The sequence below is a fragment of the Rhinichthys klamathensis genome, unplaced genomic scaffold (assembly GCF_029890125.1).
Source record: "Rhinichthys klamathensis goyatoka isolate OS25496 unplaced genomic scaffold, OSU_Roscu_1.1 h1tg000076l_1, whole genome shotgun sequence".
NCBI classification, from domain to species: domain Eukaryota; kingdom Metazoa; phylum Chordata; class Actinopteri; order Cypriniformes; family Leuciscidae; genus Rhinichthys; species Rhinichthys klamathensis.
In genome coordinates, this window is record NW_026606618.1 from 2,484,499 (window position 1) to 2,497,082 (window position 12,584).

The 12,584-nt window shown below is 36.4% G+C and overlaps 1 protein-coding gene across 1 annotated transcript; it reads right to left on the reverse strand.

The window, feature by feature from the left end:
* Positions 1–1,272: 1,272 nt before the first annotated feature.
* On the reverse strand, positions 1,273–10,922 carry LOC130085246 (coiled-coil domain-containing protein 73-like). Its single transcript, XM_056250919.1, has 17 exons — positions 10,873–10,922; positions 10,639–10,776; positions 8,634–8,705; positions 8,402–8,473; positions 8,295–8,330; positions 8,059–8,133; positions 7,045–7,083; positions 6,442–6,577; positions 5,996–6,075; positions 5,745–5,873; positions 5,615–5,674; positions 5,248–5,352; positions 4,547–4,657; positions 4,256–4,396; positions 3,935–4,088; positions 2,276–3,754; positions 1,273–1,608 (listed from the first exon to the last, which is right to left on the reverse strand). Exons 1-16 carry the CDS (start codon positions 10,912–10,914, stop codon positions 2,472–2,474), a joined length of 2,673 nt encoding a protein of 890 aa, XP_056106894.1. The 5' UTR covers positions 10,915–10,922; the 3' UTR covers positions 1,273–1,608; positions 2,276–2,471.
* Positions 10,923–12,584: the final 1,662 nt, after the last annotated feature.

The window sequence follows — 12,584 nt, forward strand, 5'->3', positions numbered from 1 at the left end:
TCAGGGTGCAGAAATTAAGCAAAGCACAGTGGCCTAAACATGTAGCGACAGCAACCCCTATAAACAGAAGTGAACTTGTTTGCGCTGAATGTTGTTCTAAAGTTAAACGAACACACAGCGGCCTAGCAGTGCGCATACGGGTCAGGCTAATTTGCTGTGGCAGTCAGGACATGGTGATGGAATGTGAATGTCAGCAGGCTCTGTATTTACACACTATATAAAACCGACTAGTAATTAACACTAGGGCCCTCCCGCGCTCAAGTGTAATTGACTGTTTCAAAGGACTGCCACTTCATAATCCAGTGTGTGTATTAAAATTACGCTTTCCATATTGCCCACTCCTTCTAAGGATAAGGGTCAGTACTGCTGGCACAGTGGCTGAAACGCATAAGATTTCTTTACGAGGACATTAACATTTTGACATATTAATAATGAGTAAGTGTATTAAGGTGAACCTCTGAGGGACCTTGCGATTTCATCAAGAGGTGCACATTTGCTTTATGCTGGATGATTTTAGTACTAGGCGAACTGTTTTTGTGAGGCATGTTAATTTGAGATGAAAACTCATCTGGTTTATTTTCCTAAAATATAGCTTATTAAATATTACCGGATGGGCTAGTATAAGTAGCATTATAGCATAAACCATGTTAACGCAAGAAAAACAAACAAAACAAGCTCTGCAGATGACAGCATCTGTCATATTTAAAATAATAATAATAATTATAAAAAAAACTTGCTTTAAAACCAGCTCATGTGGATCAACCAAAGTATCCACTTTCATTGTGACCAGTGCCGCCATATGCAACACATTTTATTTTGTCATCTTATTGCCCTAACATGTGTCCACACGGTCCCCACAGCCTATTTACCAAGGACATAAACTTAATGGCAGACTCATTTGCATTTGTTAATTTGGCTTGATATGTGCTAATTGATTCTTCTTACTTGTGTATTTTAATTATCCCAAGTTATAGTTGGCCACAGTTTGTGTACCAAATGTAAATTAGCAATGTTTGGTCATTAAATGCCCTCTGAGGAACGAGCTAGCCTGGGAGTAATGAGTGTTAATTAGCTTGTGCAGCATAATTAACAGGTTTTATGTGTAACACTTACATTGTTTAGCGATGGGTTAACATGATGCTTAACTATTTTAAGAAAGCAAAAAGTAAAGCTGTTTGTAATAATGAACATTTATTCAGTTAAATTATTTGGAAATATATTAACAATGAACACAAAAATCATATTTACTGTATTAAATCATATGGAGGGTAAGAAATATATCTAAGCAAACACATTTGAATACAACAGCAACATTACCAACGTATTTCTTTCTAATCCATATCAATCAATTTTGCGTCTTTTTTGAGGCGTTAAACCTTCAGATGACATAAATTCCTCGATTTTTGCAATTTGGGCCATTATGTCAGATTGTTTCCGTTCCTCTTTTTCTTCAGAACTAGATGCCATAGGCCGGGTCTGTTTCTCCAGGCTCAGGAGTTTGGGAGGAGGAACTGTAGGAGTGCAGTCTTGTCGCAGCCCATTACCCACAGAAGAAGAGACTGGACTGTCACTCGGAGATGAGCTGTAGGAGATAAGAACTTGATTCTCCTGCGGGAAAATAAAGTGGGTCATAAAAGTGCCATGACACTCTACCTTGATTTAATTCTTATGGACGTATTAATAGCAACGAAAAGAGAAATCCACCAAATTTGGTCTACTGCCATCATGTTAAGTCATACATTAAAGAAAAAAAAAGAAAAAAAAGAGAAACGAGCACATTGAGTGTGTTTCAAAATTACATAAATACATTTAAATAGTTAAAAAATTACTGATGTTCTCAAATAGTGTTTGCATGTATTTTATGTAAAATATATACTTCAAAATTTTATTTTGCTTTGTAACTCATGGAGGCAAAACTGCACTTTAAAAAAAAAAACATGTAAAAAATATAAAACATCAATTTTGATTGATTTCATTTGAGTAGTCCAGCATTAAACATAGTTGAAACCAGATAACCATGTTACTGAAAACAACAGACTGCAAACCGATCTCTGGTTTATTCCCTATTAGTATCTTAGCTCCCTTTGGAGTTGGGCTGCATTTCTGTGATTTATACTCGCAGACTTTTGTCCTGCTGTTTTCTATCAACATTTAATTGAGAAAAATGCTGCCATTTCACCCTGCTGAAATACTTCTGGGAATGGAAGTTGTCTTTGGGCGTGTTCTACAGCGTTAACTCGCTAGATTCTTCACTGGCCTGTGTTTGTAAACTTACTTTCTCCAGTAACATTTCAGAAAAAGACTGCTTGATTGCATTCCACTCTCCCTGACAGTCGTTCTTTTGGTGGGGACGATTGCTTGGAGTTTCCAATCTGTCAGGTGTCTTCATTACGGCTGTGAAAATAGGATTTGAATTTTACATTTATTGTGGTCAGATATTGATTCTTATTATTGAACATACTCTATTAACATTACATGCCTCTTTTTGCCAATTTATCCTTCATAAAAAGGGGAGCACATAATGGAGAAACAAGCTCTTGAAATCCTGAGGACCACAGCTCAGTTTTTGAGGATGTTGGATGTGGCTTCTTTTTCCCTTTTATAAAAGTCTCCCATGCAAAGGACGACTGATATAGACTATTTCCAGAATAGTTTGAAGTATCTCCCATTGGAATGCTCTTCTGGTCAACATCTGATTGGTCACTTGCTGTTGTAGATCCAGGAGAAGAAGGATCTTGGTCAGGGTTTGTAATCTTGGCTTCTTCAGAAGAAACACCCAGTTCAATATGTTGCGCTTTCAATTGTTGTGAAAGAAAAGTCCCATCCTCTTTTTGAGCATTATTTTCTGATATGACCTCCACTGTGTCAACTGCAGTCACTAAAGTGGTCTGATCAACAAGAGGCAACTGTTTAGATTCCACTTCACTGACCACATTATAGAGGCTTGTTTCAGTCGAGTCATCAGCTTGGGAAACCAGACTTTGCAAAGGTTCACAGATCAATTCAGGTGGTGAGAACTGATCTTTGGACTCATCAAGGTGTGTATCTAAAGATGTTGTGGCACTTGCACTATCAAAAGTGGTTTCAGGCTCCTCATAGACAGTTTTGTGGCATAGACTTGGCTGGGCGGCAATCAAACCTTCTGAACTTTCCGTTTTGTCGTAAAAGACAACTTGTGCATTTGAATTTGCAGTTTTTTCTTCTGAAAGTCTCTCTGCAGTTGTTAGACTTTCCTTTTGTGAAACACTGTGGATAAATTCAGGTATGGCAGTCTGGTGGTCTTTGTATTCTTTAGACAGAGATGTAGCATATCCCTGGCTGTCCATGTGTTTATCTGATGTCTGGGATTCAGTCACTTCAGAAATACACAGATTCTGCTCCAGCGGTCTATCTTTCGGTTCCAAAGCCAAAGGGTCGGCGTCTACGCCATAAACAGACCTGGTTTCAGGCCCTGATATCTCAGCGAGACGACTGTCTGTGTCACTTTGGGCTGGGTTTGAGGGGCATCCTTTATCAACTGTGTTGCAGACTGGCTCACTTTCGCTGACACCCGTTTTTGTTTCATCACACAACTTTGACGGTTGATTCGTCTTGAGATTAACGTCCTCATGTCTTGAGATGTTATCAGACCCATCAGTTGAAACCGATGGTGAGAGCACAGGTACTATTCTATCTACCTGCATGAAAATATCAAGTTCCTTGTTGTTATCAGAGTGGCCATCCTTTCTATCCTTCTGAGACTCAATACTTTCATCTGTGTAAGGAAATTAAATGCATGCATCATTATGAGAGAAAAATGAGAAGTACATGTAAGCTTTCTTGATAAAGAGACTCCAGTAACCACCTCCCTGCACTTCACATCATTCTGTATAAAACTATTAGTTATAGCGGCGCCAAGCTTGGCTGGAGAAGACAACTTTGCATTCTTTCTTACCTGGTATGTCTTTATCAGGGTGACTTGTTGGTTCACGGTTATCATGAGGACTAATAAGACTGTCCTCAAGATCTTTATGGAGACTGCTCACCTTCACAAGGTTAATCTCGTTAGATGTTGTACCAAGAGAATGTTCTTGATCTTTGAGGGCAATCTATAATAAAAGATCACAGTCAGATTAGAATTCAATCATTTAACACAAATATTGTCAAATGCCTCTTCAAAAATGGTGAGGTTTAGACCTATTTATCCATGTACAATACCTAATCTACATGCTTATTAAATAATCACTGGTTCTGAATTTATATGTAATCATCCCACCTCAGAGTTATGAAGGTCTTTGACCTTATGGACTGCAGAAATAGACAGCGCTTTGTGTTGTTCCTGGAGTTGATTATATGCCTGTTTTACCACTATCAGCTCTTCTTGATTTGCCTCCGTTGACATTTGCAATTGCAGAATCTGTGAGAACACCAATATTCATTTTTTTATTCCATTCCTTTTTTATAAAAAATGTATATATAAATTTAACAACAAATGGTTTTCAAAAAAAATCACAGTTCCAGCTCTTTCTTTAGCATAACAGTGATGATTTGTAGAACTTTCATTCACCTCTTTTTTCCAAGTTAGTTTAGAATTTTGGTATTCATCTCTCAGACGAGCAATGCTGTTGTCTCTTTCTTTAGTCCTCTCTTGGTTCAATTCATGTTCTGTTTTAAGGATCTGCAATGAAATTAATCACCCAGAAAAAATTTAATGCAATAATAAATTTTTATGTGTTTATTTAACCTGGACAGAAAATTCTAAACAGATGGAGAGGCCAATACAAATCAGTTGGCTTTTGTCATGTTAATAATGGTTTTAATCAGTGAATGACTAAGTGAATTAAATAGAGGAATGGAGGGAATAAAAGAGAAGGAGGCTGTAAACGGTCATTAAACACACTTACTATTATTGAGTTGCACTTTGTGTGTTGTAAATGTGCAAAAGTGATTTTCAGTTATCTCAATCAAGTTTATGAGTACTAGGTGACCATTGTTTACTTCTGCATATTTATACCTTATTAAGATTAACATTTTCAGATTAATCAGATTTTGCAGTTTTATTTTGTGTATACTAGATGTGTTTATCTAAATTAAAAATTAAATGTTAATGATAATTAAAAAAAAGTAGTGTGTAAACAGATTTAGGTGTCTATGGGGGGAAAAAAACTATAATTTGTACAAAAAATTTAAACATTTAAAAAATAGATTTTTGTGTTATTTAAGCTGAAGGTGATTTTGCAGGTGGAGTTGGGTTTGGGGAAGCCTAACCTGATATTCCTCACGGAGTGTGCGGAGCTGCTGCTCTGCTCGGCTCAGAGCTTCTGTCTGTGTCTGCAGCAATCTCTGATTGTGCTGGAGGGATCTCAATACCTCCTGACACACACACACACACATACAAATTTTATGGGGACTTTCCATAGACATAATGATTTTTATACTGTACAAGTCCCCTAACCCTACCCATCATAGAAAACTGACTGCATTTTTTCATTTTCGAAAAACATCATTCTGTATGATTTATAAGCTGTTTTTCTCATGTGGACCAAAAATGTCCCCACAACATTTTGTCCCCATAACAGTAAAAAACTGTAAATAGCACACAAAAAGGTCCAGATTTGTTTTCTGAGGAGCTCACCTGCTTCTCTGCCCTCTCTGTAGCGGTCTCATTTCTCAGTTTTTTGTTAAGTTCTGTTTCCTAAAAAAATATTCAATTAAAAACATCCTGGTATCATCTTTTGCTATTAACAAATGTAAAGAAATTCTACCACAAAGAGTCTCTGCTGAAGTTGTTGAAACTCTTGTTCTTTTAGAACATTCTGTAAACGTTCCTCTCCAGGTCTGCAGACCGATGACACTTTGAATGTAACCAGCTCTTTGTTGAGTCTCTCCAAATCCTAAATGTGAAGTAAAAAGGGGCAACAATTTGTGATGCAGTGATGGAGCACTTCTCCTAACTTCAAAGCAAATCAATTTGCAAAGCAATAGCGGTTTCATCAGCAGAAAAAAAAACCTTTACCTCTTTTAAGGCTTTAATCGTAGATTCTTGTTTCTCGTTGATGGATGTGAGTTTTTTATTAATTCGCATGGCCTCTTCAACTAAAAAAAAAAAGATTTAAAAAGCTTGGCGTTGCTACACAGGCTTTCATTTAGCATTCACCTACAAAGGCCAAATAATTAATGTCCAGAGAATGACAAATCAATTCACTGATGCAAAGCAAAGGAGTTTTTTTGTTACATCAAATCTGTCCAGAGTGAATGAAGAAAGATTATGAATACCAGAATACATACAAGCCCAATGTTTTTAGCAGTGAGTCAGTGACTATCATTGCTTTGCATAAACAGCGATAATAGAGTTTGAAGGCAAAATACAATCAGGTTTAAACCCTGACTCAACATAAACTGAAGTTTCATTTTAATTAAATGTTTCACTAGGATGATGTTTGTCAGTTTTAAAAGTCATACCATTTTGTTCAAGTTTCTCATGGGCCTGTTTGACCATGGCACACTGTCTGGAGAGGGCGGCGAAACGCCTCTCCACCTCCCCCAACTGATTCAGGTGGCTGTCTTTCGTTTGTGTCTGCAGCTGCAACTTTTGCTCCTGTAAAGTTTAAAAACACATTGTCCTCCCTTCGAAGAGGAATATCCCCATTCGCCTGTACAAGTAATAACAGTTCTTCTTCTCGGCAAGGGCAGACCGTGAATATATACTGCATCGGAGAGTTTGAAGACCTTTGTTTAACATCTCGGCTGAGTGCTCCTTTCTGCTAGATAAGGAGTCAACTTCCAAACATGCCTGAGGGGCTTTTATGCGAAGAGCAGCCCGTTACTGTTTGATTGTCTGTATCAAACTGATTCCCCTCTCCGCCATTGAAAGGTTAAACAGAGCGAGGCTCTGATATAAAATATTTTAATAGTGGTATTTTCACAGCGGCGCTGGCGGTTCACGTGTCACGCCCTCCCTATCCGTTACTCCTGATGATCCGCTCTCCCTCTCAGTTCCTCCTCTTTAATTCTTCCCACTCCCACTTGCCTCTGTCAACAATTTATATAATTGGAAATCCTTACCAGCTCGCTTAATTTCTTCTCCAAACTGTACCTGAGCAACTGCAAGACAGTAGTAAAAGAAAGTAGTTTCAGTGTTTTTTTTGTCATTTTATTATTATTTTACTACTATATTAAATCATATGAATAAAAATGAAAGGAAAAGGCACATTATTAAGAGAAAAGACTAGAATAATCTAGAATAATCTGTTGTTTACTATTAATATTATTAGTATAATATTATACTACTTGTATTGCTTTTTACCTCAGACTATGTCAATAATTTAAAGTCCCCCTGTAGTCAATAAATGAATCCCTTAAATCTTTGATCACAAAAATTACATATTTAAAAGTTTTTTTTTATCTTCATGACTTAAAATTGGTTGAATGTAACTCTACACCCTTGCCTCATTTAGTATACATGGATCTATAAATATGCAAATTAGCCCCGCCTCCACTCACAGTCATTGACGTTGAAGTGATTGGTTACAAGGTAGTTTGTGATGTCAGAAACACCAGCGATTTCAAACCGCGTTTTTGGTTCACCGCAGTTTTAAGGAGAAATACTCAGCAATGTTGTTGACTTATAAATTTGCACATGGTTTGTCTTAAAGCACATTAAAAACACCACATGACATATAAACAACATTAAAAGCTTGATTTTCACCACAGGGGGACTTTAACAACTTCCATAATTCTGTAAATCATGTCTTAGACAAGTGATGCAGTGTTCAAGAATACATCACAATAATTGCTGTGTTTATACACGAATCAAATAGCTTAGATTACCATTACCAAATAAAAGGGTAACAAGGGCCTTTATTGGCTAATCGTACGGTTGAACCGAGGGTGTGATGAACCGTAGGAGAAAGCATACATCACCCATGTGACATCATTTATCTCACAACACCAAATAGACCTACACAGACCCCCACTCAAAAGGTCAGCGATGAGATGGATTTTCCCACTGTTTTAGATATATGTCCCTAAAGCAAGGTACAGAAGATCTTGTGTTGTTATTGTATTGATTATGTGTACCTGCAGCAGTTTTAGTTCTTCCTTGAGGCTGATGATCTCTTTGTCTTTCAGTTCAGCAGCCAGCTGGTTTTTACCCTTAAAGAGGTCATTCATATTTAGTCAAGTGATAATTAATTTATTTTAATTAAGTATTTTTTAATCGTTTTTTTTAATAGTTACTGTTAAAGAAGAAATACAAATATTGATAAGAACATAAATCAGAGCACAGATTGAAATAGTCAAATAAAGCAACTAACCTTTTCTCCCTCAATTCTTCGGATTTGGGCCTGAAACTACAAAATAATTTCTATATTTGTGTGTGTATATAAAATCTTACATACATAGATTGAGTGTGATATCATACCTGTTTTTTTACAGCAGCAAGTGATTCTGAATTTTCAGTTGACATTTTAGAATTCTGACTTTGTAAGGTCTCCTGCAGAAATATAAGAATAAAACATTAATATGAACATAAACTTTATCAATATAAAAAAAAAAATTTCTATAAATGCTCAGTCAGTTCCTAAAAATGTTTAACAGTGGAATCTTGGGAAGTTAGTGGAAAAACAACAGTATCTTTATCATTCCTAACAAACCTTTTGCCATTCTAACTCCTGTTTCTCCAGCACAAGTTTACAAATCTGCTCCTCATATCTTGTTTCAGCATCCTGTATCCAAAATGTCGACAAAACACCATTTTATTCATCATCAATAAATTCACAAGAAAGGAATAGATTACATTATGTGCAGGTATCTGAACATAAGAGAGGACAAGACATCATTGTCATCCAGTACTGCAGGTTTCGGTCAATGGTTTTCTACATAGTGGCTTTTATGTGCGTGTAGGAGTTTATTTACATTTTCCTAATAAAGTGTGCTACTTGCAAAGCTGTTAACGTTTCGTAGACGGACAATAAATTGAATAAATGGGGTTTGCAGGTAAAAAAAAAAGAAAAGAGCACTAAAATTGGTGGGTCATATTAATCTTTCAGGACAGAGACTGATCACATATGTGATTAGATGCATTAAATCTAATAAAACAATGAGAGAGAAAAAACATGTGTAATGCATCAGGACAATTCGCGTTCAGCATCTGAACGAATTTCCTGTGTCTGGCAAAACGACTGACAACATCCCAAGCTAATACAGTCATTTTAATGGAACACACTTTGCACTCTCTTAAAAGAACACAAGAAGTGACTGCATTCAGCTGAGCGCGTTTGTCTGGCAGGAAATCCTCCATCTTAACCCCGGCCCTATAAACCAGAGAACTACAAAGTGTTAGTTTAATGGCATGCCTGAGGATCACATTGATTTAATGCCTTTGTTCCTCACCAACATCATAATAACAGTAAAACATGAGAGGTACAATTGTTTATTTTTGCTCGTACAACCTTTAAACATGTCCAGCGTCGGGTTTTAAGTGCTTTGCTCGAGGGTACCAGTCATGCAGGCAAATATGTGAATTTGTCAGGTCCTGCTGCATGCCATGACCCCATTCTAATGTAAGTGTAACTTCTGCTGGCTTATGTCCAGATGGACAGAAAGTGCTGCTCGCTTTAGGTTCTTCTGAACGCTCATGGCACTCCTCCTCACGCAAAATTACATTCCTCAGTTCCTCACGAGAACCTTGATGTCATTGGGATACTAATAGGCTGACAGTCCTAATACACTGAGATGTCATTTAGCAGCCTTTTAGAGCAGGGCTGATATTTGTTTGAGATTGCACAAGCTCAATAAGTATGTACACATCTTAGGTTAAGACTATTACGAACATTTCTCAGCCAAGAGAAAAATTTGTATGCAAATTATGTTATGTGATTAGTTTCTACCTGATCTGACGCTTACAAAATTACTCAGTGTAGTTAGGTTAATTCAGTCATTTTAAATATTATTCAGAGTATATTATTTAATTGCTTTCTATCATAGTTATTGCACTATGTAAATGTAAAAAAAAAAAAAAAGAAGAAAATATGTATTAATATTATAAGTAAAGATAAATAAGATAAATACCAACTAACTAACTAAATAAATGGGGTGGGAAGGGGTGGGGGCCATTCAAAGGCAACACTGAGGTTTTATTATTTCTGTCTTTATCTCTTTAGGTAATCAATTAAAAGAATTGTCTTTAATTGCTGAGCCTAGCAGGGTACTAATGTTAATACAACAAATAAAACCTTAAAAAAAACAATGCAATAAACATCATTGTTACCTCCAACCTTGCAGCCCTAACTTTGTTTTCTCTTGCAAAACTGCCACTTTTCCAGTTTTACACATTTAGAAACACTTTAGTTTAGGGTCCAATTCTCACTATTAAATAGTTGCATATTACCATGCATATTACTAGGATATTGGCTGTTTATTCGTACTTACAAAGCACATATTAATCTGTGATCTTATTCTGCATGATCATATTCTATATTCCTTAATCCTACCCAATACCTCAACACTTAACAACTACCTTTCTAACTATTAATAAGCAGTAATTATGATTTTATTGAAGCAAAAGTCGTAGTTAATAGTGAGAATTGGACCCTAAACTAAAGTGTGACCACACATTTTAGATAATCAGAAAACAGAAGTGAAAGTAAGACACCATACCCTGTGAATATACAACTCCTCGACCGCCTCCAGGAGACTTGTTTTAAATTCCAGTACTTGCACTGAGATGGTACGGCCATCATTCTCTATGGCAATGTTTGGGGTCTTCAGTTGACCGAGAGCACCTTCATCTTCCATCTACAGGCAAAAACAGCAGGAGTGTGTGTAAATCTTGGAGCTTTTTTTGTGTATAATTTAAAACACATCATTCTGCTTTGGAATATTTCAACTTACCAAAGAGAAAAGCTCTGTTCCGGACTCTACGCTCAACTCCATTGCACTTGGGAAAAGACTTTAGGCACCTAAACAGAACCTACAGATCAAATCTGGTGTTTTTGCTTTTTAAAACAGCAACAATATGATTAAATAAACCAGTGTTCAATAATGACATAAAAATGATCAAAATAAACTTTCGTCTGCCAAATAATACAGTATTTTAGCTCAACTGTAGACTGTTTGCTGTTGGGAATCAACTGCATGACTCTTAACAGGGATCATCCAAGCAGAATTTAGAGCTGGAACTATTGGTTTTATAGTACGCATATGACAAAAATAACTGCCACTACATAAATTTTGCCTCATAAGAATATAAAAAGCACTGCTGTAGACAAAGTTCATGCCGTTGCGTCAAAATAAGCTTTTTAAATCCCATCTCGAACCTATCAAGGTGAAAATGGCGCCATGGTAAGAGTGTAGGCTAATAGGGGTCAGGGCCATAACACCGGATGGACAGATGGCTCTGTCATTCAGAAGGAATTATAAAAGATATTTAATTTGATCTGTGCTTGGTCCACTGTATCGCCATCATCATGACTGACTTGGAAAGTGGGAGGGCTTCATTCTGCCTGGTGTTTTAATAGAAGAAAGGCTTTCGCCCATTTAGTCGCTGCTGATATATCAATCATGTGCAGGAATTAAATGATCCCGTTAGAATTTGCTACTATCACAAATGACCTGGAGGGCCAATGTCTTTATTCGCTTCCTCCGCTGATTCACCTCAGCAGATATTAAACAACTTTATAAGCCATGAAAGGCAAAATTAAAAGGACACCATCCATAAAATGGGATAATTCCCCCTGTCTGCGGTGTGATGTCCATATTACTGTTTGTAAACTGACTCGCATAACCACTGATCTGTAAATGTGAATGGCAGCGGTCGGGACTTCAGGTGAAAATCTGCAACGGTCAGATTTAACCTTTGACCTCAGCTGATCAAGTTTACAAGAGAGAAATCTGGATTTAATGTCTGAGAAGACTTTTAACCCCAGAATTACATTGTTCCGAGTTATTAAATAATATTCTGCCATGGTAAACAAGAAATAACCATGGTTAGCCCAGTTTTGGGAAAATGTATATAATGTATAATGTAAGCAGCTTTTCGTGATTTTTGAGTCATTTTATTAAGAGTATTCATATTTTTTTTATAAATTAAATTTTAATTTCGACCGTGGTAACTAACTAAGCATTTCACATAAGCTATTTTAATTAACGTTGCCATGGCAAATTATAGGCTGAATAGACTATAAACATGATTTTTATGCCTATAAAAAATAAAAATAGCATATTCTTGAAATGCTAAATAGCAATTTGTGTACTTTACAAATGTTTTGGTAAGCTAAGCACAAGCTAAACTATCACAACAGTTATTTCTCCTCATAAGTGACTAAACGGTTAATGAGAAGAGTTGCAAATAGTTAAAGAAAATGAATGGTTGTTTATCAAGCATACTAAGAATAATTTTGAAGAAAAAAATAATACTTTAAACAGACCTCGGCGACTCCGTTGTTAGCCGCACTGACTGGATTTGATGTGGTTGAGGTTTAGTCAAGGATAACGATATATCTTACAAAAGAATAATAAGTTACATCATTCGATTTCTGTACACTTTCCTCTCAAACATCATCATAAAAGATGTTTAACAGCAAATAATGCGGATCTATTAATTA